This window comes from Aureobasidium melanogenum, assembly GCF_000721775.1.
Source record: "Aureobasidium melanogenum CBS 110374 unplaced genomic scaffold scaffold_59, whole genome shotgun sequence".
NCBI lineage: Eukaryota > Fungi > Ascomycota > Dothideomycetes > Dothideales > Saccotheciaceae > Aureobasidium > Aureobasidium melanogenum.
In genome coordinates, this window is record NW_024470111.1 from 1 (window position 1) to 25,515 (window position 25,515).

Sequence of the window (25,515 nt, forward strand, 5' to 3'; positions counted from 1 at the left end):
TGCCTCCAAGCAGTGTTCGGCTGATAAGGAAGAACACGACATAGGGAATCACCCTCATGGAGGAGGCTTACACCCTCAAACATTCAAGGGAAGGAAGTGTGGAGTCACTCTTTATAAGAGCACATTGGAGTACTAGGCGTTTGCGATCAGTTCAAGGTCTGAGAAACCTTCACCCTCCTTATATAACTAAGACCGATGATTGTGATTGGCTGGAAACCTTGTTTACTATGGACAGCTTATACCCCTTGCGGGGTAAATAGCTTGAGAAAATCAAATCAAATCAAATCAAATCAAATCATCACTCCCTCACCGAGCGAGCTAGCGAGTTCACTCCTGCAAGTCGTGAGCGACTTGTGTACACTCCTTACACACTAGGTATATAGCAACACTGGTCTTCACTAGGAAGTCCTGTGTTCAACTCAATCAGTTAATCCAACAGTCCCTTTGGTTTACACTAATACTTACTACCTGCTTCACTACGCTTGACACTCCGGTTCACGAGTCCAACCCCGTGACACACTATCTTACCCAAGAGAGTTTGGCACTTAACAAGCATATACTCTTATAGTAATAGTATTACGGATCTAGAGAGTCTATATATGGCTCCACGTTACTTACTATCTTAACTATCTATAAACCCTTCTAATTATCAAGACCTACTTATGCACTCGTATTCCCAGCAGCGTAGAGTTCCTCTATAGGTTTCCCATTGGTATCAATCACACACGCGTTCTCGTTTGTCAGTAAACCACCCTTCGTCCCCAGGTCTCCAGGCCAGACTTTGACAGCGTAGAAAGGAGCTCTCTCAATGGGTGTAAGGTCACTGTTAGGTTCGATGCCATCATCCGCGAAGAAGCGGTCATACTTGTTTTCACCGCGACCAAAGTCGTCATCCTTTCCGCGCCGAGCCATGGTGTTGAATCGTTCCACAGTCTTAGTGAGGGAATCAGCGTCGATACCGATCTGTTTGGCCAAATTGTTCAAAGTCTTTCCTCTAAACACAAATCCAGAATCAATGGCGGATCGCGGTGTGTAGCCGGGAATCATCGAAGCCAAGGGATATTTTCGCCGATGATTCGTGTCTAGAACAATCCATGCCGGTATCGCACTCACTTCGCGATTACGCTTGTACATCGCTTGACCAGCATCAGTGTAGGACTGGGCCTCGTTCATGAACCTCTTGCCGCTCGAATCTATGATTATACATTGCGGAAGAGCGCGCTCGACAATCATGAAGAATCGCTGGCCAGTACTGGGGTCCTGTTTAAGCGACAATTTCTGTCCTGTTATGATAGCACTTAACGCTTAAGGCTGTATCCTCCTGTTATCCGATGCGACAGGCGAGATCTACCTTGTTACAAGAGACAACACTGCCATAAGTACACCGACTGCTTCGAACAATGGTTTAGACACTTTGGCCTCCTCGAATGCCTCTACCACATCGGACTCTGCCGGTATTAGCAGTGCGTCTAGCGTGTCACACGTCACTACCATATCTGGTATAATACTTATGTTTGTCTTGGTAATGGTGTAACGATATACCGACGCGGGTTCTCGAACGGCGGCGCAAATCGGTAGATTTGTTGCCGGTGCGATGGTTACGACAGTGACCTCAATGCTAACCTTCCACCGATCCTCTGGGAGGTATCAAGATTTTAGAATGTTGCGACAACATGGACTAGCCTACTTTTGGCTGGATGGATAACTTCTTTGCATCTGGCACTAGCCTAGTGCTGTCCACATTGATTCTGCAGCTGATTCCACCTCAAACCCATATTTCCGAGCTAACGATTCATAATCTGCTTCGGAAGCCCCACAGTAATCAGATATTGTCATTCCAGAACCACAGGCGAGGAAATCCCTGACATACTTTGTGGGGAGGATACGGTGCCATATGATGAATCTTGGATCGGAGTTTATCTACTTGGCTTAGGTCCTTTTATCTATTTAGTCAATGTCAAGCGCTCGTCGAAGTCCACCCTACCTAAAGGCTCCTGAACTATATCGTTCATTTCGTGGACTTATGATGCTTGATGCGTAGTTCCGCTGCAACTGGTAGTCAAGAGTAGAGACTCTCCAATGGCTTCAACTAGTGCGAGAACTTTCTCTTCCTGTAACCGCTGGCACATGGGCTGAAGTCCTACGCGAAGTCCTTGGCTGTGATCGGCAGGCACTATTATCATTCATTAGTCTTGACTCTACATGGAGCGCCCCAAACATGACTGACACGCATTTGGCTCGATATCAAACACAGATCCTCGACCTGTGACAGGAAAAGTGCAAGATGGAAGGTCTAGCGCATTGGCTACCGCGGTGTATCCTGTCTATAATGTCAAGGGTCATGGCGAAAAGTGACGGCGTTCTCAATTCTCACCAAAGTATCGATCTGTCCCCTTCTGACTAGCGGCATGTGGCGACACAGGTAGTATCACTCCATCTATTGCTCGACCAGAAACCGTCTTAGCTCCCATGGACGACCAATATTCCATATAAGAACGCTTGTATTCTTGAAGCTCTCTACAGAGTTTCCAGAAATCCTCGGTTGGCAGGGAGCCTGGGTCTGCTTGCTGGTACCATTCCTTGAGTTGATCGACCGGTGGCTCTCCGCTAGCATCGATTGCGTCGCGAATGCACTTGGCGGAGGTCGACCTCCTCGCGAGTATGTTAGCAACGACACACCGTCCATGATTGATGATTTACTAACACAATCATAGCACACAAGTTCGTCCAACAGCACCAACAAGCTTCCCAGGACTCGGAATGACTATACGAAAGACGGGGTGACGAACTATCCACACTGCAGCGTCAAGATAAAAGCCTTTGCTACGAGAAACGCGAAGATCGAGGAGAGGCAATCTGACTTGGACAGACGTCGGAAAGCGCTGGACGATCTGGAAAAAGAATACTAAGATAAAGAGGCGAAGCGTGACGCCCTTCATGCGCGTTGAACCACTCGGGAGCGCATTGACGAGGAATTCAGTCGTTCGCAAGACTTGGTATGCAACAAGATAACCGCCGGAATCAAGGGTCTAGGTCTGTTAGCTTGTCAGAAGGTCCACAAACTCTGAACTGACCTGTGTATCCATATAGGACCTGGCAAGCCTAGAATTGCGCTTGATGCACTTGAACTTCTTTTCACAGGACTACACGGATACACAGGCCAGTTAGAAGAGCTCGACGAACAAAACCAAGGGGCAGAGAAGGAGGTTTTGGATGATGCAGAGCTTGAAAAGATGAGATCAGAACAAGAGGCAGAGACCAAAGCTCTTGAAGATGAAGCAAAGGCCATAGAAGAAGCAAAGGGGAACTTGTGGAGAGATTGGTTGATGGCGCGTCCAACACCTTCGTGACTGCATTAGCCCTTGTTGTATCTGCTTCATGCCATCTACAATCATCCTACGCAAAACAAAGGAACAGCGACTGAGAAATTGCTTTGGCTAGTACGAGAAGGGAGGAAAGAGGACAAGATGTCGGAACGAGTAAGGCAAGCAATGAAGGAGAAGTTATGGTGGCCGACTGGCTCTTCCAATCAGGACAGGCGAAGGAACGAGGGATGTGGCCGTGGCTGTTGTCAACGCAAAGGCAGGTTGTCGAGCGCATCGAGGAGTGAAGTGATGAGGCGTGGGGACGAGACTAGTTCGCCGATGTACACGTGAGGTGATGAGAGACAAAAGACGAGGGTTTGTAATAGTGTTCAAAGGCCATGTATGCAAGGCGCGTGGTTCGTGAGTGTTGTCGAGGACAAGCAGATGCCGCCAGTAAGTGACAAGGCTCCGTTCGGTGATTCGATGTTGGACGGCTGGGGTCTGGGCATCGCGCGCACAATTCAGGACGGCGACTCTCTACTTGCAGCTCTAAGGCGCTTCATGAGTCACACCCTTCTGGAGGTAGTTGTTGACATGTCGCTTGTCAAGATTTCTGTGGCAGATCTTTGCTTAACGCCGCGGCTCGGAGCTTTCCCCAGAAATTCGACCAACCTCGACCGAGGCCATAACAATCTTGGTCGCAACCAACTGGCATCGACAACACCAAGCATGGGACCACGACAGCACCTTGCATTTCTCCCTTTGCCCTCTGCCAACTGTCGCTCGTAATCAGACATTGGCGCACAACAAGCATCGCCTCCGGTACCGCCGGCGCCGCTCCGACTGCTGCACGCCGACACTCTTGACTCCGCTTCTTCATGCCAGACCAACGACTCACAAGTCTCGAGGCTCTGCGCCTTGCCCACCGACCGACGTCTGCCGATGATCGTAGGCTCGTAGGCGCATACTCTTCTGTACTCGTGTGCTGCTTCTCATTCTCGATCGCCATGGTGTGCACGACCTCAGCTGTAACCATGTGCCTGCAATCCTGAAGTGCGAGAGAACAAGGAACAAGAGAAGGCGGACATTCACAGGCGTAACGAGCGCCCACTAGATACAGCCACAATTGGAAAAGCGGTGGAAAACAATCAACATACTGCGACGCACCGGTATCATCCTCTCGCTTCTAGACCCGTCAGTGATCTCGTCAGTAACCGCTCGCCCTTCCGACATCAATGCAACGCCCTTGCGCTACCCCTTCATGAGGAAAAAGTCATACTAGAAGAGAAGATCGCTTCATCGTTTTGTTCCATGCCCTCTGCTAACCATACGCCTTGTTCTCGAACGTCTATGCAGAGCTGGGTTTAGACTCGGCTCGATCAATTCTGCCGACTTGCTCATCTCTGCTAGCTAAAGATGCGCACACGTTCTAGACATTACCAGAAAGCATAGGTATAGGAATCTGCGCAACCAAAACTAGTGCAACTGTTGACTCTTGTCTCCGTCTGCTTGTGTGGACACTATACTGCTCCCTACGCAGCACGACCGGTATTCTGTGACGGAGATGTGAAGTTGCAAACAACTCTCTGACTTCAATCTGCTCACTCGCCTTGCTGCATGGTAAGGACCCACTGTGATTCGTCAACGTGATGCATGATACGTTAGCTTGCATGATCTTATCTTCCCTACACATTGACATGAATAGATATTGGAGACACTGTCGTTGCCCCCCGTACCCGACGAAATATACACGCTCCTCGTAGTACAGAAAGAGCCAAGGTGTATCCCCGACGGTGCAGAGATCGAGCTCGAAAGCTGTGCACCTACACTCGCATCCAATTTCTTGCCTCCGGAACGCTGACGCCACCACGCCGAATTATCAGCATAGTGAACTATGCGACAACGCTTGAAATACAATCACTGGGTAGCCTGACTCTTGAGAGGACCTTGTCTGGCCATACAAAACTCAAGCGCCGACCCTGGAGATCGTCTATCGGATTAAAATCTTCTGCAGCAGAGGCCCGATGACCTGCGTTGGTTGTCGAGAGGTTCATCAAATGGTGTATTTTAGTAAAGGAAACATTTGTTCAAAAGGGCAAGCGTTCCACAACCGGCCTGTGTCTTCCCAGGAAGGCCTTACCTAAAGAACGAGAGGGTATGGTTCGATCTTTCCGACCAGCGGCATGTTGGTAGAGTTTACTTCAGGGTCTCTTTAAATGTGTGTCATGGTTGAGCTAAGAAACGGAAGGGGAGGGCATGCCGGAGTTCATGTGGTGCTAATCACTCGATTATGTGATTTTTATGCTGCATCCTAAGCTAAGTTGTCACTCTAGATATGAATGTAGCCTAACCTTTGTAAATCTGTCAGAATGTTCATTGTCTACTTAAGAACAGAGCTGGCATTGACCGCCTTGATGCTACCATAAATCTATCTACCCTCTCTATACACTTTATGTAAAACAGCCATCATGTCACTTTACTTGCTCAAGGAGTTGGTAGCGCTAAAAACATGCTGTGGCTGTCAGATGATATTTCGAAACCATCTGCATGCCCTTCGTATGCTCGCCGATACATTTCGAGAGTAGCAAGGTAATGCTATCTCTGGTGGAGAAAAGTGCTGGATGGTACCCCTAGGAGACATGTTAAGGAGCTCTTACCTAAGCGCCTCGTCTCATTCTTGCAGCGCTCGTCGGTGCATCGCCTCTGCTTCTTCGTACCTTCCCTGACTCTTTAGCACCGACCCAAGCTGGCTGACACTAGTGAGCGTGTCGGAGTGCTCTTGACCAAGCGTACTTACTCGTATCTCTAGTGACAATTGATAAATCCCCTCTGCCGCCGCATACTCTCCGGTAAGCAACAGATACCATCCTGCGTTGTCAGCGCTGTCTGCTTGCTTCTTGAGCCCTTCCTGGTCTTCTGTACTGTGGTTGAGAACCTCTTTTAAGTGCGGCAGCAGCACTTTGCACTGGTCCCACGTTTCGTAATTTCCGTTAGGAAATGCTCCGCTCAGAGTCAGTATCGACTCCATTACCCACTTGCTAAGATCGCTCTCTGCTTCTAGCCACCGCCTCATCGACAGCTGCACGAGCCGGTGCTATGTCAGCGCCTGATCCCCGATCTCCATCCTTACAAACGATAAACTGAGTAATGGCGCTAGAGCGTCTTCGAAGTCCAGCTGGCGAGTGCTGCCTTGTAGTAGCCATCGTGGAATGCCCTGCTTGTCAAACATACTCATGAGCGCAAGCAGATTGGCGGCCTGCGGCTCTGTCGCCTGGATCTGCTGGAACGATGTTTGCCATGTTGCGATTACCGCATGCCGGATGCTGTGATCGCGTCGAATGTTCTTCAGTTCCTTCCTACTGAGCAGGTGCACCTGATTAGATTCGCTCTCACGAAACAGGTCGAGGTAGGTAGCTATCGTCGTTGTGGATGCTCTTGACTCGATGTATGCTCCAGCATGCGTGATAGCGAGAGGTATGTACTCGAGCTTGTGCACGAGCTTCTTAGCGTCTGCTCGAGTGGCGTCGCTAAACGGCACCCTGGTGTGAAGTAGTTGTAGCGCATCCTCTTCGCCCATTGGCTCTACCTTGATGACGCCTCTATGTCCGCCGATAACATTGGTGGCTGCGTTGGTATTCCTGGACATGACTAGAATCGTGCCGTGCGCTGCCTAAGGAAGATATTTCTCAAGCGGTGTGCCGTTCTGAGCGATATTGGTTGCCTGCACAGCGCTTTTGCTTGAGCTTTCTTGGTCATACCCAAAGAAAACGTCGTCGTCATCGACGTTGTCGAGTATGATTAGCCATTGTCCATTCCTGCGGTCTGACAGCCAGGCGTATACTATCTGCAAGACGTCGACCTTAGGGACTTCGCGCCCGGGTAGGGGTAGCGAAAGTCTATCGGCTATATCTCTATATCCTTGCCGGCATCTCGTGGGGCTGCTTGCATGTATCCAGAATACGAGCACGTGCGGCTCGGTCTTTCGAACTCTGTAAGCATACCCTGTGGCAATCTGCGGCTTTCTAGTTTCTCATCAGTGCTATTGCCAAGGACAGATACAGACGAACAGTGCTTACCCAGCACCTCCAAGTTCGACTAAAGCTACACGCGGATGCGAGGAGGCAGCTTCTCTACGCTCGCTGATCTGGGCGAGAATGTGCTCACGACCCACGAATAGATCATCCCGTGCAAAAGGCACTATAAAGAGGGCGTCGCTTGCTAGTGGCATTATAGGTTCTCGTCTTACTATACACCACGAGGCAATGGTTTTACATACATGCAACGTCCGCCGGGTCCACAACAACAGACGGCGTTACTTGCTGGTTTCCTAGCTCCTGTCGTACAAAGGTTTTCAACACACCAGCAATAGCACGGTAGTCCTGGTCGTTTCTGCTACTGTATCGAGCCATCTGCATGTGGTTCGCGTCGATACTCTCCACCGTCTCTAGCGTTCGCGGGAGGTCGAGTTTTGAGGAGAAATCGTCCACCACCTGTAGTTGTCAGCCTTGCTCTTTGATTAGCAGCATGAACCCACCTTCTCGGTTGACCCTTTCATGCCAGTAATTCCGCGTGACTCCTGGAAGCTGTGGATCTTCATCGTTCTCTCGAACACAATCGTCTTGAGCTCCTCGTGGATGTTGTCGAGCACTTCGTTATTCACTTCGAGCGACTCGAGCAGCCGTTTGTTCGAGTCTTGGAGAGCCATTCGAGCGAGGTTTGAAGCAATCTGGCCCCAACCTGCATACGCGCTACCTCGATGTGGCGTACCGAGGAAGATAATCAATCTTGTCCGGTCGCGAACCTTCTCTGACCGGCGAATAGCCTGCAGCAGTATGTTAACAGAGCCGTCGTCGTTGTTTTGCCGGCCACTGGGCCCTTACATCTTTGAGAATGATACCACCGAGGCTGTGTATTACGAACGCAAGTGGTTTCTGCAATCGTGTCAAATGCTTGCTCACGTTCCATGAACAGGCTAGCACTCTACCTCATTGTCAATTTCTCTATCCAGCCGGACCGACAGATCTCGGCCGTGCTGCGGGATGCTGTTCTTGTTGTTGGCCTGGAGAAGTCCGCCAATTACGTCTGCGTTATAGCCGTACGTCCACACACAAGCCTGCGGTATGTCTGCTGCGAGGTACTCTTCGGGCCAGAAGACGGTAGTATGAGATGGCGACGACGATGGCGGACCGGCCGAGGGCCCTTGCTCTTGTTCTGCACCATTCGATAGCGACCCAGCTGTTCGTTGCTTGAACAGAGACTTCAGGCCTTTGGATTTCTTTGTCGTGCTGTCGCTACCGTTGCTTGCGCTCGCCGGCGTCGCCGCTGTTGCTAGTGCTGCTGCTGTGCATGTATTTTGAGGATGGCCTCGGAGGCCGTGGACGAACACGATACTACAGATGTTAGCAGCTGTCTCCCAATGTGTGTGCAGACATGATCCTACTTCAAACCAGACCGGTCATCGCTTTGCCCGCTGGCCGTCAGCCTGGTGAAGCTGTGTCGGTGCACGGTCGTCATATGCGCCATAGGGCTAGAAGCCCGTCACGTCGCGGGGAACCCCACAGCGATGAGCAGTTATCGTTCAATCTGCGGCGGCGTGAGTATCGAGGAAGAGGTATTGCAAAAGTCATCTTCACAACTGCACCAGGCTGAAGAGTAAAGGCGGCATCGGCCTTAGCGCGATCCTACTATCATGCGCAGCAGCCACAGTCGATGGAGCTGCATATCGGAGGCTAGCAGAATCCGCTCTGATTGGCTTAGCTGACACCTAGAACACGAAACACAGACCGCGCGCAGCTAGTATTTCGCTATCTCTACCTACAGAGTCTACTGTTATGAAACAATCTACTTGAACGAGGTGCAGTCCTTATAGGAATATGCGACATCTTGCGAATGACCTATAGAGCTAATTGTCGCGGGCCATTATGCCTTGTCCGATGCACTGGTAGTCGTAGTTAGATGTATTCCCAACATACCTCTTCGGAACGTCTTTCTCCGCAAGGCCAAAGGTCCGCAGAATTCGAAAGAAGCGTGTAAGAAGAAAGACAACTTGCAAAATCTTCGAGCCGTCGCTACTGCTTCCAGAAATCTGGCTTGCGACGCAAATTTAACTAATCGCAATTCGAAAACTGTGCCACGCTGCTTGGCTCTCTGGTGGGTATTCGTCACGATCGTTCTTTACCTGATTGAATTGTTTTCTCATTCGGTAGAACTCCTGAGTCGACGAGACATTCCTGTTGTAGGAAACAGAAGGGTATTGGGAAAAGAAATCGTCCAAAGCGTCTGCTTGCTGCATCTTTTGAAGATATGATCGGTTCGCAAAGTTATCGAGGACGAAGGGTACAGATGTTCCGTAAAAAAGCGACAAATGGAGGGATGAAACATAGAGCTTATATATCCTTGACTGCCAGCAAGCGAGATAAACCGGCATGCTGCTTGAGTCTGAGACTCATTCCCAAAATGCGTGGCAGCACATCAGACGAATATAGTGCATTATACAAGGATAACATCGAGTTTCACTACTTTGCCAGAAGTCTGACGAACGATCCCTAACTTGGTCTTCCACTGCTTCAACACTGCACTTCACGAGTTCATTTTTGCGACCCATGATCCTATCGGATAAGATGTTTGGCCATAACACTACTACAAACCTCATGGGCGAGCGCAGCGATCAAGCAATGTTCTATCTAGGTTATACAGACGGCAAATTCACAGATAGATCATAGAGATGTACCAAACAATCAATCTCTCAATTAGAGCGTTAGCTGAATACGACTCAACTGCTCGTTGAGTTCGTCCGCTTGTAATGACCACTGATCCTTTTTCCTTTCGAACAGGTCTCCAAGTAGATTCTCGAAACCAATCGCAAAGTGCAAGAGGCATGACGATGCCCCTCGTAAGCAGGTTGCAATCTTTTCATTCGCGCAGTGCGAGTTTAAGAGAGTATTTGTCTGCTGCAAGAGCTGGCACGTCACATTCAGTAGACGTTCAGACCCACACCAACGCTTTCCGATCATAAGCCGCTCGGTTTCTCGGAGACCATTGAAGTACGCGACACCTGTTGATTTTCTCTTCTGGCGTACCAAGCGCTTTCCGCCTACAAATGTTCTCACAATCCCGGTCAAAAAGTCTGAAAGTAGCCTCATAGCGATGGTTCTCGGGCCGGACTCCGAGCTTGTTGTGCTTTCTGCGAGATCAAGCCCTGTGTTTGCAATCCATTCTAGACAGAGACTAGCATTGCAGTATAGACAGCTGAGATCATGACTAACGAGTCTGTCATACAGATCTTTCTCGCAGGATTCCGGTCCACGAGTTGAAATTTCTGTGGTGATGTGTGTTATGTCCACTAGCGAGTTTCTGAGGGAGTCAAGGATATCCGTCGACATTACGTCCCTACGATTATCGTCAATCTCACTATTAAGACCATCTGGTGTATGGATGCTTCACCTGCTCTCGATGCTTGAGTGTCTTGGTCGAGCACTTATCTTGCGAGCTGCCTCTTGGCATGTAGATCGCAGGCGTGACATCCAGGGTTCATTTTGCCAGTTCCCAGTACACATCGCAAATGCTTGTGTCATTTCAAGATCAAAAGCTGGCGTAAGCAACTCATGTCCGGACCATACCGAAGCATGAAGCTAGGATGGAATGCATTGATTCTTGAGGAAGAGCTTCCGATCTGGCTGGTGCATGTTGAGCTGCTGAAGACTTTGCCCACACCTTGTGACCTGAACGCGGCTAGCTCTCCGCACATCCAGGACTTGTCCTGCCACATACATAATATGACTCAAGGTTACTTTACCTGGAGGATCTTGAAGACCGCAGATCTTACGTCAACTTTTGACGTGTCATCAAGTTTTATGCTTGGCTTGATGAATGGAAGTGAGTCCAAAATGCCCATCTCACCCCGAACACCTGTGATCATCTGTTCCACCTCTCTTAGAACTCTGAGGATGGGAGAGCCATCTGTCACAGCATTCAAGCCGTTCCTGAGTGGGTGGTTATTGGCGGGTTGCTGAAGCAGTGCAATAACCCCACCTATCATCGTCGGTCTCAACAACTGCTTCGTTACAAGATATTCGTGATTATCGAGACTGGAGATGAAGGGCTTCATGCGTAGCTCCAGGAGCTCTTCCAAGATCGATCTAAATGCGTCACCAGAAGGGAATTGTTGTGGAGGATCAAGTCCAGTGAGCTTCGACTGCAGCCTATGATCGATTGCGATCCCGAGATACTCTCGCGTTGACTTTCGCCTATCTTCAGACATCATGTTTGCAAACTGGAATACTGCTAATTATGGGTGAAACGTGTAGCCATGCACTTCACAACTGAGGAAAAGAGGAAAAGTTGCCGGGCGCACCGTGAGAGAAATGAGTGCGATTTCAGGTAGATAAGGATTCTGCAAGCTACACGAATTTATCCTCTACGTGCTTGCAAGTGCAGCATTAGGCGAGCTTGGTCACAAATAGAGCGTTAATCACAACGCATGCCACCTCACCCGATGAAGATGATGCCCGACCTCATGCACGGCTGCATGCGTCTGCAGGTTACGGTAAGGATTCATATACACAACTATCATGCAGCGTATTGAGTGCCATGTATGGAGAAGAAATTCACGCTCAGCTCGATTGATTTTCCAGCAGGAGTTCCAACATAAGATCTTCTCCAGGCGACTTCCTCCTGTAGCCATGTAGGATTACCATCACATGTGCACCAAATCCTTTCAATTTGCAATGTGGATCATGCTGTCTTCATACAGCTTCATCTCGTCACATCCAGCCAGTCGTTCCCTGCGGCGCTTAGAGCGTGGCTCAAGCTAGCAGATGGTCTGCATTCAAGCTGTACTAGTAAGACCATTCACGCAGTACGAGGGTGGAAGTACAGATGCAGGGTCTTGGATATGAGGGGTTGGTAGCGTTGGTTCTTCGGAAGGGGAGATTTATACGGTGTGGAGATAAACAGGCTTAGGGACCAACTGAGTGTGTGCACTATACTTTGGAGAACGGGAAAAGAAGGCCCTACCATACCCTTGGACTACTCTACTCATCGATATGGACCCAAATATAATGCTATGACAGTCGTAAGCAGATCCCGAGTCAATTTCCCGCCAATGACATAGCCGAGTGTTTTGTGCAAGTTGCAGCCGAGGTCTTTGGCTAAGCGCTTGCCCGAGCGGCCAGACTTTATGAAAGTGCTTCGAGCTGTGGCACAATGTCTCGACAGCTCGACCGATGTCATGAATGTAAACAGATCTAATAATCGCCAGGACGATACTCCAAATTACATCGCGTTGACTTTGCCTCTGTTGTAGAAGAATCTGATCCAAAGTTTGCAGCTGCTTTAAGATTTTGAAGGTGCCACGCTAGTAGTCTGACACAAATCTTTGTATTGCAAATTGAATTATCATGCCAGTGACTTGCTACCCCAGTGCAACGCTAAAGAGGCATAGTTAAGTCTATGTGATTCTAGACACCGCTTGCGCTCTGTGAACGCGACGGCAGAGGTCAAGGTGTCGAGGTGTCGGTTCAGCCGTGTCAATGAGGATTGTAGAACCTTTACCGCAGTTAGCTGGGGATTTCACGTCGTATTTGTTAGATAACAGTACAATACCTAACTATCATATATTCAGGGACTCGGTGTAGGAATAGCCATTCGTGTTTGCTGTTGTTCCAAGCTCTCTGAGGCGCCCAGATACCGCATCTATGAGCCAAACGTCTGATGTTCCGGTACTGAGCCATCTCGTGCCCTTCTCGAATGTCGATCTCCATGATGACCACGTCTTCGTGCTAGTTCACAAGCCGACGCCCTGCTTCTTCGAATGCCGTTGTCAAATCCGAGTATACAGAGATGAACGCAGAGGGCTCCCTGCTTGCCCAATCAAGGTGATTTTGGATCGATTGTTGCGTCTCGGGAAGACAAGGGTCGAAGCTAGCATGCGACTGGTTCCGTGAGAGTATGCCAGTATGCTTGCAATACTGGGCTTGAGGGCCATCATCTTGGACACGGAAGAAGACCAACGGGGTTTCTCCAAAATAGGGCATGATGGTTGTTACGTTGATGTCGCGAAGGACGGGGGTTGAGCTGACGATATAGAGTATCTGGGGTGGGCGGGTGATTTAAAACTGTGATGCATGCAACTAGGCGCCCCCACTTTTGAGGATCGACACAGCGCTTATGGAGTGCCTAGAAGTGAAGCTTGACTGGATAAGCAAGCGACGTCTGATCTAATTTTGGTTGTCACATCCAAGAACGCCAACGACAGCCTTTCGTCTCATCTTTGACGCCACTAGATCTGCAGCTTACTCTATTTCTGTCGAGCTTGTGAATGCATCGGCGTAGTGATATTGTAGATGCATGGCGTGTAAACATGATGGAAGCAGAATCCACGCCACAAAGGGGTCATGCTACTAGATGCTGAACCTGTCCGAGGATTTCCATCCCCCCCTCCCCCCTCCCCACGACAGTGGTAACCTTCAAGTCCTATCTGCACGTGGACAGCCTTTTTCTGAATCAAACTGATCGTTCTCGGCTCAGTAAGCTCCATAACACCCGCTCGATCTTCATCAGCAGATAATCTTGGGTTGTCAATCCAGCACGATGCTGACAAAATACGAACTCCCGACCTACTGCCGCCCATGCTTCAAAACCTTCGAGAACCATCAAGGCTGGGCCCAACACAAGCGTGACTCTCCTCCACACAACGATCATGTAGACACATCCGGATATATTCAAATGGAGTCTGAACAAGCTCTGAGGCAAAGTGCCAGCTTGGGGCTTGCCTTTTGTGTCTGTGGCAAGGTCTTCAAGAACACCATAGCCATGAGGCAACATCCCCAAGACGCCCAGCCTGCTCCTATATCACTCGAAAGTACTGATGTTCCAACACGGAATCTCCGTGTGACCTGCATCGAGTGCTACAAGAGATTCAGAGATAAGATTGCTCTGGATATGCATATGCTGAGCTCCCACGGTCTGGGCCAGCCCTCTACCAAAACTGAGAAGGCACAAAGCGTGCCGATGGAGGTTCCTGCACTTTGCAACTGTGGCAAGATCTTCAAGAGCGAGGATGCTATGAGGCAGCATATGCGCGATACTCTTCGCCGTTGCTCGCGAGCTGTGAGAAGCAGTGAGCCGACTCATATTGCGATGCACAAACCTTATGACATATCCACAATGATATCTCGCATGGATCTGGACTAGGTTTTTCCTCTATCATAAGCATGTTCGAGGACGTGTGTAGGATGATGCTAGCCCTCTATGAATGCACTTGTTGATGTCAAGATAGCAACAGACAAATTATGGCCTTGATGAAGATTGAGGATATAAAGGACAATCAGGCTGTATTATGGCCTATACTATGGAGACAAGACAGTCCATTCTAGCTAATGGATGACACTTGTACTTGAAAATTAGAAAGTTTGAGTGCACCCCTTCATGACTCTCCTGGTATATATAGGGTAAGCCTTGTGTTTTCAGTGACGTAACCAGATATCATGACAGTCTTTTCATGGCTGGCAGTACAATGAGTGGCCGAGCAGTTCTTCCACGTGGACGTGTCTTTCGATACAAGCGGTTGCCGACATGATCTTTCTGTTGCCTTCCGCCATACTGTCAACACAACTGCATCTGCCGCTGTTGTGCTTCTGCGATTTTGCCTTCTCTTATTCCTTCTTTTGCATCAGATTGATTTCATTGGTTGTCGACCTCTTGTGTGTCGTAGTCATCCTCGTCCGCGGTATATCCCGGCTGTTCCTGACAGCCGGCGCTGTCGAATTTGGGTTCGTCGTCCGTTCCAGACCATTACATGCTCAACTGAGTCTCTTGCATGCAGACTATGACCTGAGATGACCTTACTGCCTAGAGCTGTCTCATAACGGTTGGCAAACTCGCGACATTCCTCTAGATACCACGAGGCCAACGACTTTGACAGCGCCCGTTCTGTAGTTAGATCCAGCGTCGCGATCAATGGCATTGGCTTGAATTATGAGCACGAGAAGGGCACTTGTGGAAAGATGCTTCCTGGCTCTTCCCATGTTTATGACAGTGATGCAGAAGATTTGCAGAGCGACAGTGCGTCGAAAAGAGTGCCTGTCGAGCGAGCTTAAGTACAGCGCTCTCCAGATGGCAGTGTATTCCCTCATCTGTACACGAATAAGATGCTAGAGGACAGTTTACCAATCTCGATGGCGCATGTGGTGATACGGGCATCTATCTTTAGACCTAATCACATCACTGCGTGGGACATAAAAACATGTAACGGAAAGCCGCCGACACCACAACTCTTTTAAGATCTCTCTCCACCACCTATGGAAAGTCCCTTTTCTCTTGCGGAAAGTAATCTATCTGTAATCAATCACCAGCTACAACCGGCTAAGCCGGACCGCCTCCAAAAGCTTGGCAGACACCGTGCTTACACCGGCCAAATGATGTGCGACATGCTGGTGTCCTTGCGCCAAGCATAGCCTCATGGCACCGGAGAGTCCACAGCGGAGAAACCCTCTCTCACCATTATCTCAGTTCTTCGTTGAAGGTCGCCAAAGACTGCTGCATCTTCCAACCACCAAGGTTTTTGATTAAAAACAGGTGTGATGGCTAGATCGCACTACTATACACTCCAGTACATCGGAGGGCGAAGAAGTCATGCGGGTGGGGTCTAGCACTGAGTGGGCTTCGAGCACTGTGCGTTTCGCGCCTGCAAGAAGATCTGGAACCACGCATGAAGCATCACTCGAGTGTGGAAACCGAACGCATCTCATCAGCGGATGGCTTACCTGGTTCAGAGTTGGAGAACGATCCGAAACTATGTTAGCACGGTGACTCGTTCGCAGGACGCCGATACTTCCCTACGTAGTTTAAAGTCGAAGAACACCTCGAAACTACGTCAGCAGCACAACTTCACTGCTGGCTTACATGTTTACAGGACGAAGGCCACTTCGAAATTACTCAAGGAGCCCAGAAGTTTACGTAGTTTGAGCCTAAAGAACGACTCGAGACCACGTAAGATCGACGCTTCTTCTTACCACCTTACGTGGTCTGAGGTCGCAGGGTAACTCTCACCAGCTTACGTAGTTCGAGGTCGCAGGACGATTCGAAACCACGTCAAGAGCACGAATATACTGCTGGCTCACGTGGTTTGAGCTCGAAGAGCAGCGCCAAACCACGTAAAACTACGTTTTCGGCTTACATAGTTTGAGGTCGCAGCTCGGACCGAGACCACGTAAGAAGCACAATCTCATGGCTTGCTCTGTCGCTAGTTTTATGTAGTTTGAGCGTGCAGGAAAAGCCCAAACCACATAAGCATCTGGACTCCAAGGCTAACTTACGTAGTTTGGACTCGAATGGCGGCGGGAGATCAGGTGAACAGCATGAGTCTGCTCAGTTCGAGCTTGTCGGATGAGCTGAAACCGCGTAAGACACGGATTCTTACCAGCAATTATTGATGCACATCAACTTTGGCGTAAGACCACCGATCGAGCAGACACGCACTCGTGGATCAGATTCGTCGAGCGCGCCGCATTGATTTAGGATCCACCACCCGGGGTCCCTGATAGGAATATACACATCCGTCGGCCAGGTTCGTCAAGCGCACCAAGAATAACACACAGACGCAGAGCAGCCAGGCGTTGCTATCACGATTAAGCTCTGCCTGCTAAACACATCAAGCTGCACCAGAAGGCATAATAGAGTGCAGGCCAGATTACATGTCGTGACATTTAAGATGGCAAGAGATGATGTCAGGACGTGACACTACAAGTGTAGTGCTTATAGACGCTTATTGCCATCACCGCTAACCATAGTCTTAGCACGGCTATGAAAGTTGCTATAGAGTAAATCCCACGATACGTAATTAAGGTCCGCTACGGCGGGCATTCTTTAACAGATGTAGTGTATCTTTAGAATTAGATAGTATATGCATAGATCTATTAGCAACGAAAGGGATAGTACCCCTATAATTAAGATATTAAGGACTAGTAGGGTAGTACCTTACATAGTCTTGCTTTAGCTAAGACTACCGTCTAGCTAACATCTAACTAACATTACCTAAGAGATGTAAAGTAGGCTTCTTTCTATGTATTACTTATACTTCTATTACATTCCTACGCTTTACTTTACCTCTTATAACTACTTTACTTTCTACAATTAGTTACACTCTTATAATCCTTCTAGTTCCTCTAATTCTCTTACTTCTTATATCCTCCTTTAATCTTTATAAGTCTCCTCTACATCTTATAGTTCCTCTACTTCCCCTAGTCTCCCTTACTTTACCCTTTATCCTTATACTCTAGTCTTAATCCCTTTTCTAAAAGGCCTTTATGTCTAATAATCTAAATGACATGTGCGATTAACTAGAAATAGTAACTCCTAGTATAATGCCTAATAGTAATGTTTAATAATAGCTACGCTATTATTATTATGTAAATTCTTAGACTATGGTTCTTAAGCATTATTAAATGAATTTTCGGTATACTATGACTTACTAGCGCCTAAGGACACTAAAGAAGGCAATAGTTATCTACGATGTAACATCTTATATTAATTTATAAGCATAAAGCGTATACTTCTCTAGCTCTTACTATAATACTATCTATCTAAGTAAATCGTAATTAAGTATCCTAGACTATATTGTTACGATCCACTATTGGACGGGAGCTTCTCACCCGCCAAGACAGTGAGCAGGATGGCTGTGTGCCGATCCTCACTCACTTGGCGAGTGAGCCAGCAAACCACGCCGACAGGGTGACCCTGACAGTTCGCCATCTTGGCAAGTGAGCTGCAAAGGAGATCCTCACTCCCTCACTCTGTGAGCCAGCGAGCTCACTCCTGCAAGTTGCGAGCAACATGCATACACTCATTATCTATCAGGTATATAGGTAGGCAGGAACTCAGTAGGAGGTCCTGCGTTCAACTCAAATAGTTATTCCAACAGTCCCTTTGGTTTACACTACACAACATACTACTTGCTTCACTTGCTTGACACTCCTCTTCACGAGTACAAATCCCGTGACTAGTTATTCTACCCAGAATAGTTGGCCATAACAGTTACTTAGGCGTAGAAGAGTGACTTACATCATGCTTGCCTTGCTGCTTGATAGTTAGGATTAAAGGTCCTTAAAAGTCCTTTAAAGCTATAACAAAAAGTGAAGTTATATCCTCTACGGTCGCCAAGAATATGTTCATATAAGATGCACTTGTATTATGAGGTACCCTTATAGTGTGAGTGGCAAAGACATATCTGAGCTGCTCCTCGGGAGTCTTAAATCAAGCCTTAGGAGCTTTCATCTTATTATAGGCGAGACGTCTAAAGGTATAGTAGCAAAAGCATAAGAGATAAATATTACCCATTACCCTTAAGCATCATTTCTCGCTAGTATTTACCGTTCTCCTATCTTCTACATCTATATTATCGCGCAATACATAGATACATAGTATAGAACTCTTGCCAATTGTTTGAATATAGAACCGAAGGATTTAGATGTCCGCGTTCTGCCCTAGTGTCAGTATCGCTCAATTTCTATCTGATCCCATCTGGTCCCATCTGATCCCACTCCGATCCCACTCCGATCCCACTCCGATCCCACCCTATCATCAAACCGTCACCACTCCGCCACTTCTTCGATCGGTTGACCTGCACACTTGCTCACCTCGACCCTAACCCTTATCCAAGTAAACACTAGAGTATTGGGCGACCACAACCCTTTAGCCTGGTCTCGACGGATTTTTGGTTTAGCCACAAGGCTATCCAATCCTGTCTGACCTAGGACTTGGGTACAGCTGGGATTCGAAACGTGGCCCTTGACAACCCGAATCTCCACGTTCTCTTGGGTTGCTACATTTTTGCGCTTTGTTCTACCTCGTGTTCAGTAGGCTGTGAAGTCCGATGAACACTGTTCAGTATTCGTTGTTACATCGGACCATACTGCCTTGATCGCGTCCTGTAAACTCTGCACGTTCTTCACCCTCCGCGCATAATCATTGATAGCGCCTAGCAAGAAGATCTCTCGAGACCCTAGGTTCTGATGGAGTTCCCGAACTAGAGTCGCACGCGTATCGCTTCTCTCACAGAAATACAGTCGCAGAGAGGACAGAGTTCGCACAATTGTCGTCAACCATCACTTTGTCTCCAATATTGTGTTATGAACACCGATTAGAGAGCTGAGATCACTCGAACCGCTTCTATCAACGAGCTTGTACGGTCTACTTGCCTTCGCTGAACACTATAGTATTGAACTACTGCATAATTATCACGTCGGAGTGATATCCAATCTCAACTGCGACACCCACTCTCACGCACCACGATCCTCACGACTGCGCGATCCGCCCCAACGTCCTTCGAACCACTGTAATTGGTACTGTTAACCTTCGAAGCACCATCTTGGCCTCTCGAGTAATTGTTGCTACAACCCAGATCTAGATCCTCCGTAATCAGAATACCCAGTCTCGGCCATTTTCGCTTGAAGGCAACCCCTTAGACCATTGCTTCTTCGGGCAATGCATCGTTATCTCATCAAGTCTCACGATCTGTGCGTCCATCTTCTTTTGAACACTCTCATTGTGGAATGTTCGCTTCTCAGCGCTGTCCAAGACCTGCGCATCTATTCAATCTCTTTGTTCACGGCTTGACCGCCGAATTCAACGCTACTTAATGTACTTTATTGTCGCAATATACGGAGGACACTTAGGCGATGCTTCGTTGTACCGAAGCCATAGACGAAAGATATTCGATGACTCAGGGCTCCGGGAAAATCGAACGATATGAGAAATAGGGACAACAGAACGACAAAACTGCTGTTGATCCATCATAGATCCGACAATCTCATAGGTATGATGCAATTCGTGATGGAGTTATACCATAGTGGTTGGTCTCGGCATCCGAGGCAGCTTTGAGAGATTGTCGTCGCTCGCGACCTCGAAAAATCAAACCAACTGTTCCATATCAAGTTTAGTGGAACGTGTGTCACTCATAACGTCGATGAGGGACGCACGGTAAGACCAAGAGGATCAAAGAGCATGAATCAAAGCATTTGAGATCACTCACTACTGCTCGCATCATCGTGCTGTCCTCGAGAGTCTGCTGTTCTTTTTGTGATTCAAATAACTGTTCGCTCAGACTTCTGGCCAACAGGAGCGGTTCTCGAAACAAAACGCCCTCTTACTCTCCTACAACCCCATGGAGCGGTCTTTCCCCTTCCTTCTGGTGTCCCTTCTCCTGTCTTCATGGCCGTTATTGTCGCGCTCATTTTGACCTTCATACTCTCTCAGGCGGTAGTATAATGCTTTAGACTCGATCGTTCTCACAGTTTCTGCTTCTACACTCTATACCAGATGTTAATTAACGCCCCATTTGACATAATGCGTATTTCAGCAACCCTGCGTTCCTTAGCGTAGGCCGTGACTTGTGCAAATGACATCCTGCTCTTCTTTTTCGCATGTCAACACAGACTTGAGGCCTGGTCAATAGAAGGTGATGCTTGTCTGTCAGGATACCAAAATCTGTTACCACAGCATCAACAATGGCTGACTCATGTTTTCTCTGGATTGACGTGCCGCAACACTTATAATGGCCATACCACACTTCCTCCTAGGTGGTAACAAGACACATAAAAATCATACATATGCTTTCCAACTGCCATGACCGGTTTAGCCGGAGCAATATGAGCTAAGTGCATATTGTAAAGATTCCTGAGTTGACCTTTCCATTCAGACATATCGACACTCTGATCCCAGAGTGCTAACCTGGAACGTTCCGATGAAGAGATGGGAGCGAGGTAGCAGTACACTTGATGTTGATGTGCTGGTCGCTATTCGATATCTGATTGCATTCGTGTCCCAAGAGCGTGTCAGGATTCAAGTATCATCAGTACAGATACACGCTTCTGCTACCTGTCGCCTTCGACTTTTGCTTAGAGCTGTTTGACACATCTTGCTTGTTTTCTGCATCTGTCTTGTGCTCCTAGGACTGAGCATCAAGGTATGACATCCATGACGAAATCTTGTCGTTGCACGGAGACGAACCAAGTTGTCCAGCCAGTCCCAATCTAATCCCATGCCAATCTCGGGCCGCAACATAATCTTGGTTGAATTCCATTCCACCTTTGATTGGGGTCAACGTGTTTCAACAGCATGCAGTAAGACCTTCTGCAACGTCGATCGTATCAGATCTCTGTCAAGACGCTAGGCTTATGCAAGCTAAAATCTTGGTTGCAGCCTGGACACTTCGCTTTTTTACCTCCTGCTTGTTGCTCAAACTTGCGCCAGACTGAGGTGGGGAATCTGTCTTGCTTTTTCCTCGTACAGTCGACTTTGGTAATCGCCTCCCAAAGAGGACATATTGTTTGGAGCAGACCATTTGGCTGCACATTATGTTCGATGGCCTTTTCGCATATCCTGATCACCATGCTGTACTCTGCGTCTTCCGGATGTGCATCTGCCTCGCGAAGGAACAGGTCGAGCAGCACTGCTAGATCTTGATAGTTCTCCCACGCAGTACCGACCAGGAACCCACCTTCGACGTTGTATGTCGCATGAAGCCAACCAGGAGGCAGATGAATCGTGGTACCGCCAGTCGTGATTGCAAACACTCCTCCTTCCAGTTTGCCATGGAGTTGTTCGAGCTTTTGTTCTCGGCCGCTTACCTCAAACAACAAGTCGAGATTCGAAGGAGTTGGAGGATACAAAGCCCACAACTTGATGCAGCTGTCGAAAACAGTGCTTAATACATGCATGCCGAAGTCTGCAGATTGATTAGCGACGGCGCCAGCGGAAGGGGGGAGTGGACCTACCGATGTGCAAGTCGACTGAACAACCAGTTGGGCCAAAGTTTGCACTCGCCTCCGCCTCTTGCGCGGTGTTAATGTCATTCCTGAGCAGTCCAGGCACTTGCGAATGCTTGGACAAGGTCTTTACTGGGATGTTTTCCACGAAGTGAGGTACCTGCGTGAACGCTTTAGTGCCCCCTACAGTCTGGAGCAAAGCAAGCGACCACAAAAATTCGACGTCAGTCCGGATTGGGCGATGCGAGTCGTCTGTACGGTACACTGTGCCCTTGCTGTCACTTCTTAAGATAGCTGCATGGATGTCGACACAATTGAGTGTTTTGCGCCAGCATTCCCCATAGCTGAATATGCAGGGTTGGTCGACATCCGGTTCAGTAGAAGGCTCGACAAGAAGAGGTCGATCATGCATCGCCTTCAGGAAAGATTTCGCGGAACGGGATGCAGTCTCAGTGAGATGTGCTACAACAAGCTCAACCGTGCTTGTCGACCCTATCTCAGGAGATGAAGGTACAGGGCAGACATCTATAGACTGCCAATTCTGTCTGTGTGGTGGGTTGTTTGTAAGATTTTCTGCTGTGTAGGGCTTATCGTCGATTGTAAAGTTGAATGCATGCTTGCTTCCTCTCTTGACTTCAATACCTTTCTGACCTTTTAGACTGAACTTGCATTTCACGTCGAACACCCTTTTTGGAGCAGATGGAGATGGAGATGCCGCTGGTGCGTATTCATACGAAGCATCCGGGTCAGTCTTGTTATAATGGTCAAGAGCCTGTTTGAACAGTTCCGGGAAATGGCGGACATGATCTTCTTTCACATTCCTGTAAACGATAGTCGCCTTGCTATCTCGTAGCCACCGCCGTGTTGTTTGCTTGGACCTAGCAGCTGACTTCTTTCGTACGTCTTGCACCATCTCGGGCAGATGTAGCAAGTAAAGCGCAAACCTTTTGTGTTCTGATGTAAGTGCTCGGATCACAAACGGCGAGACTCGCTAGCCGCCGACGCTTGGGTGTTGCCGTTTGCAGCGTGAACAGAGCAGCGAGACGCACAAAGAAGAGGTTAAAAGTTGGATAAAATATGACAATTTACGCGTCGTCGTCACCAACGTCGTTGTCGCCAGCGTCGTCGTCGTTGTTGTTTTTGTGGTTGATGTGAGAAAAAAGAGGAAAGTAGAAGAAAGCATGAATGTCGGCTTCGCGGCTGCGCGGCGCGTAGTAAGAAATTATGCACGGACCAAGCGCATTGGTCTGTAAAGTGACAGTTGATCGGCTGGACTTCTTATCGCTCGCTGCCCTCGCTGTCTTCGCTCCAGGGTACATCCTCCTATATGGACAACAAAGACGGCACTGACGATCTGTCATATGCAATACGCTTTCATCCTACCCTGGCTGTCACGAGTACCCAACATCTTGGTGTGGCCTCGACAACTAGAATAATCAAAGTTGATCGCCTTTGGTTTCTCGGCTGAAATAGATTCTTCAATATTCCTACTTTAACCCAACTCATCGATGAACTAAACAGCCTTGGTCAAATATGAGCTATCGAACTCTTCAAGCAACGACAAACAGTGAAAGCGGTTAATTAAGAAGATCTTCTTGTTATGCCCCTGTTCGTTGACCTGCTTTCGATGGATGCAGGACTACACGTATCTTTTGCAAATTTCAGGATGGATGCTAGTTCCCAGTCAAGGTCATCAGTCTAGATGCTCTGGACTACTTCAATGCTTCCAACAAATGCATTGTTCTTTCTCTGTTGAGATTGCCGGGCAATGAGATATCCGTAAGCAACTTAGTGCTTAGATACACTTCTTGTGAAGACTGTCAAATAGTCATACTTTCGAAAGCAGGTAGCGTTCGTATTTGTTTTTTATGGTCGGTTGATCGCGATGATATAAAGACTAGCGGGAAAGCTGGCAACACGTCTACTTCCTAGCAAACACACATATCTTCTGTACGGCGAGTTTTCTTGATGGATTCCTCGTCTGGCTAACTCTCTCTGAAGCTCTCTAATCTGTCCGGCTGTCTCAAAATTTCAGATAGGACTCGCCACGCGTGAGTATATCGCTCTTCCAGAACACGCATAGTCAACGTCAGCAACTCAGACCACCTCTTCCTCCACCTACTAGGAACAGAACAATCACTTGAGTACGGACTGGGCTGCTAGCTCTCCCCCTAAGATCTGCTTGATCGTACACAATCATCAACTAGCCGGAGTCCAGTCACTATGGTCCTGGAATGCTCGTGTGTCATGACAGCTCATGTTTGTAAGGCCTTTCCATAAACATCGTGATAGCATTGTTCATAGTCAGGGCAACTGTTAGAGAACATGATCAGCTGACCTCTCAGGCTAAGCTTCTGGGCTACTTACTATACTGAGTCCTGCCCAAAGATAACATGCCACAGATAGTCAAAAACGCGTCCACTTGTGGCATCGTCGAGAGGTGTGTCGTGCAACCACCTCAAGGCACCGACGTAGAACTCCAAAGGCCGCTTGTGCACCTGGTCTCGCGACACCGCGAAATGAGCACAGCATGGAGTGCCTACCACCTTTGGTACGCCATTGTTTTCGAATATCTGATTCCATGCATCCCCGAATGCGTGTTCTGCGCTCCTACCCTCTCTATGTTCCTCGCGGAACGGTTGATTCTCGTCTGGATATCCAGGGATGGCGATGCATCGGAGATTGGCATAGCCGTTGCTTAGGAAAAAACTGGTATTGAGAGACGTCAAGCTCTCAACATTGGAATGGGATTCTGCATCTGTATGCCATGCTTGTGGGTAAGTGCACTTGTGGGGATGTACAAATGCAATGATCATGGGGAGCTTTTGGTAGTTCTCCACGAGATAGGTGAGATACACGTTCGCCTCACGCCCTTTATTTGTCGAGGTATGCAAAGGCCAGGTGTCGTTGTCGACTGCTCTCCACTTTTATGCAATCGCTCCTGCTGAGCGCGGTGCGCGAAAGCACGCGAAAGCATTGTGTAAAAGATCGTCCGAACAAAAAGTCCGAGTGTCACCAAGGACAGCAACATCATGTTTGGATACAATCTCTGTGCTTGCTATGCATTCGATTTCCATAGGTCCTAACCACTGTATTTCAAGCAATTTGTCGATCACGCGCCACTTGTGTTATAATAGAGGAACGGTCGGATTACTGTACATGTAATTTACATGATGACAAATACTAGCTTCGGACGTGTAATTTTGTCAAAATGCTCGGCCGCTCATGGTGGACGCAAGCTTTCCAATGACTACGGCAAATAGCGTGTTGAGATCTGTGTTACTACAATCCTGCGATACCAAATTGATCGATCAATTACCAAGTGTAAGCTTGGTCTATCATGGTTGACTTCATGCACGGAGTAGGGCATGTGTGGTGCTCAAGTCTGTAGGCCGCTGCCAGCAACTCATCCGTCTCACGTAGTCCCGAATTGTGCTCCAAAATGA

General features: G+C 48.3%; 9 protein-coding genes across 9 annotated transcripts; 2 read left to right on the top strand and 7 right to left on the bottom strand.

The window, feature by feature from the left end:
- Nucleotides 1-660: 660 nt before the first annotated feature.
- On the bottom strand, nucleotides 661-1,233 carry M437DRAFT_89293 (fumarate reductase/succinate dehydrogenase flavo protein; the record flags this gene model as incomplete). Its single annotated transcript, XM_041029020.1, has 1 exon — nucleotides 661-1,233. The coding sequence occupies one exon, from the start codon at nucleotides 1,231-1,233 to the stop codon at nucleotides 661-663; it is 573 nt and encodes a 190-aa protein (XP_040874640.1).
- A 1,031-nt stretch (nucleotides 1,234-2,264) lies between these two features.
- M437DRAFT_12554 (uncharacterized protein) lies at nucleotides 2,265-2,516 on the bottom strand (the record flags this gene model as incomplete). The annotated part of the gene is made up of 2 exons (XM_041018661.1): nucleotides 2,265-2,320; nucleotides 2,375-2,516. Coding segments are annotated over 2 exons (198 nt in total), but the record flags the coding sequence as incomplete, so codon positions are not given.
- Nucleotides 2,517-5,976: 3,460 nt separating this feature from the next.
- Nucleotides 5,977-9,597, bottom strand: M437DRAFT_70652 (uncharacterized protein; the record flags this gene model as incomplete). Its single annotated transcript, XM_041025522.1, has 10 exons — nucleotides 5,977-6,384; nucleotides 6,436-6,943; nucleotides 7,064-7,327; nucleotides 7,382-7,550; nucleotides 7,582-7,795; nucleotides 7,840-8,127; nucleotides 8,186-8,236; nucleotides 8,290-8,695; nucleotides 9,278-9,390; nucleotides 9,484-9,597. The coding sequence occupies 10 exons, from the start codon at nucleotides 9,595-9,597 to the stop codon at nucleotides 5,977-5,979; spliced, it is 2,535 nt and encodes an 844-aa protein (XP_040874642.1).
- Nucleotides 9,598-10,054: 457 nt separating this feature from the next.
- M437DRAFT_70653 (uncharacterized protein) lies at nucleotides 10,055-11,565 on the bottom strand (the record flags this gene model as incomplete). The annotated part of the gene is made up of 3 exons (XM_041025523.1): nucleotides 10,055-10,694; nucleotides 10,925-11,064; nucleotides 11,101-11,565. The coding sequence occupies 3 exons, from the start codon at nucleotides 11,563-11,565 to the stop codon at nucleotides 10,055-10,057; spliced, it is 1,245 nt and encodes a 414-aa protein (XP_040874643.1).
- A 1,324-nt stretch (nucleotides 11,566-12,889) lies between these two features.
- Nucleotides 12,890-13,339, bottom strand: M437DRAFT_79563 (uncharacterized protein; the record flags this gene model as incomplete). Its single annotated transcript, XM_041027198.1, has 2 exons — nucleotides 12,890-13,084; nucleotides 13,142-13,339. 2 exons carry the CDS (start codon nucleotides 13,337-13,339, stop codon nucleotides 12,890-12,892), a joined length of 393 nt encoding a protein of 130 aa, XP_040874644.1.
- A 556-nt stretch (nucleotides 13,340-13,895) lies between these two features.
- On the top strand, nucleotides 13,896-14,498 carry M437DRAFT_89296 (uncharacterized protein; the record flags this gene model as incomplete). Its single annotated transcript, XM_041029021.1, has 1 exon — nucleotides 13,896-14,498. The coding sequence occupies one exon, from the start codon at nucleotides 13,896-13,898 to the stop codon at nucleotides 14,496-14,498; it is 603 nt and encodes a 200-aa protein (XP_040874645.1).
- A 381-nt stretch (nucleotides 14,499-14,879) lies between these two features.
- On the top strand, nucleotides 14,880-16,348 carry M437DRAFT_70654 (uncharacterized protein; the record flags this gene model as incomplete). The annotated part of the gene is made up of 5 exons (XM_041025524.1): nucleotides 14,880-15,076; nucleotides 15,202-15,368; nucleotides 15,674-15,881; nucleotides 15,917-15,977; nucleotides 16,079-16,348. 5 exons carry the CDS (start codon nucleotides 14,880-14,882, stop codon nucleotides 16,346-16,348), a joined length of 903 nt encoding a protein of 300 aa, XP_040874646.1.
- A 5,103-nt stretch (nucleotides 16,349-21,451) lies between these two features.
- M437DRAFT_89297 (uncharacterized protein) lies at nucleotides 21,452-22,982 on the bottom strand (the record flags this gene model as incomplete). The annotated part of the gene is made up of 2 exons (XM_041029022.1): nucleotides 21,452-22,029; nucleotides 22,079-22,982. 2 exons carry the CDS (start codon nucleotides 22,980-22,982, stop codon nucleotides 21,452-21,454), a joined length of 1,482 nt encoding a protein of 493 aa, XP_040874647.1.
- Nucleotides 22,983-24,324: 1,342 nt separating this feature from the next.
- Nucleotides 24,325-24,984, bottom strand: M437DRAFT_61178 (uncharacterized protein; the record flags this gene model as incomplete). The annotated part of the gene is made up of 2 exons (XM_041023887.1): nucleotides 24,325-24,382; nucleotides 24,437-24,984. Coding segments are annotated over 2 exons (606 nt in total), but the record flags the coding sequence as incomplete, so codon positions are not given.
- Nucleotides 24,985-25,515: the final 531 nt, after the last annotated feature.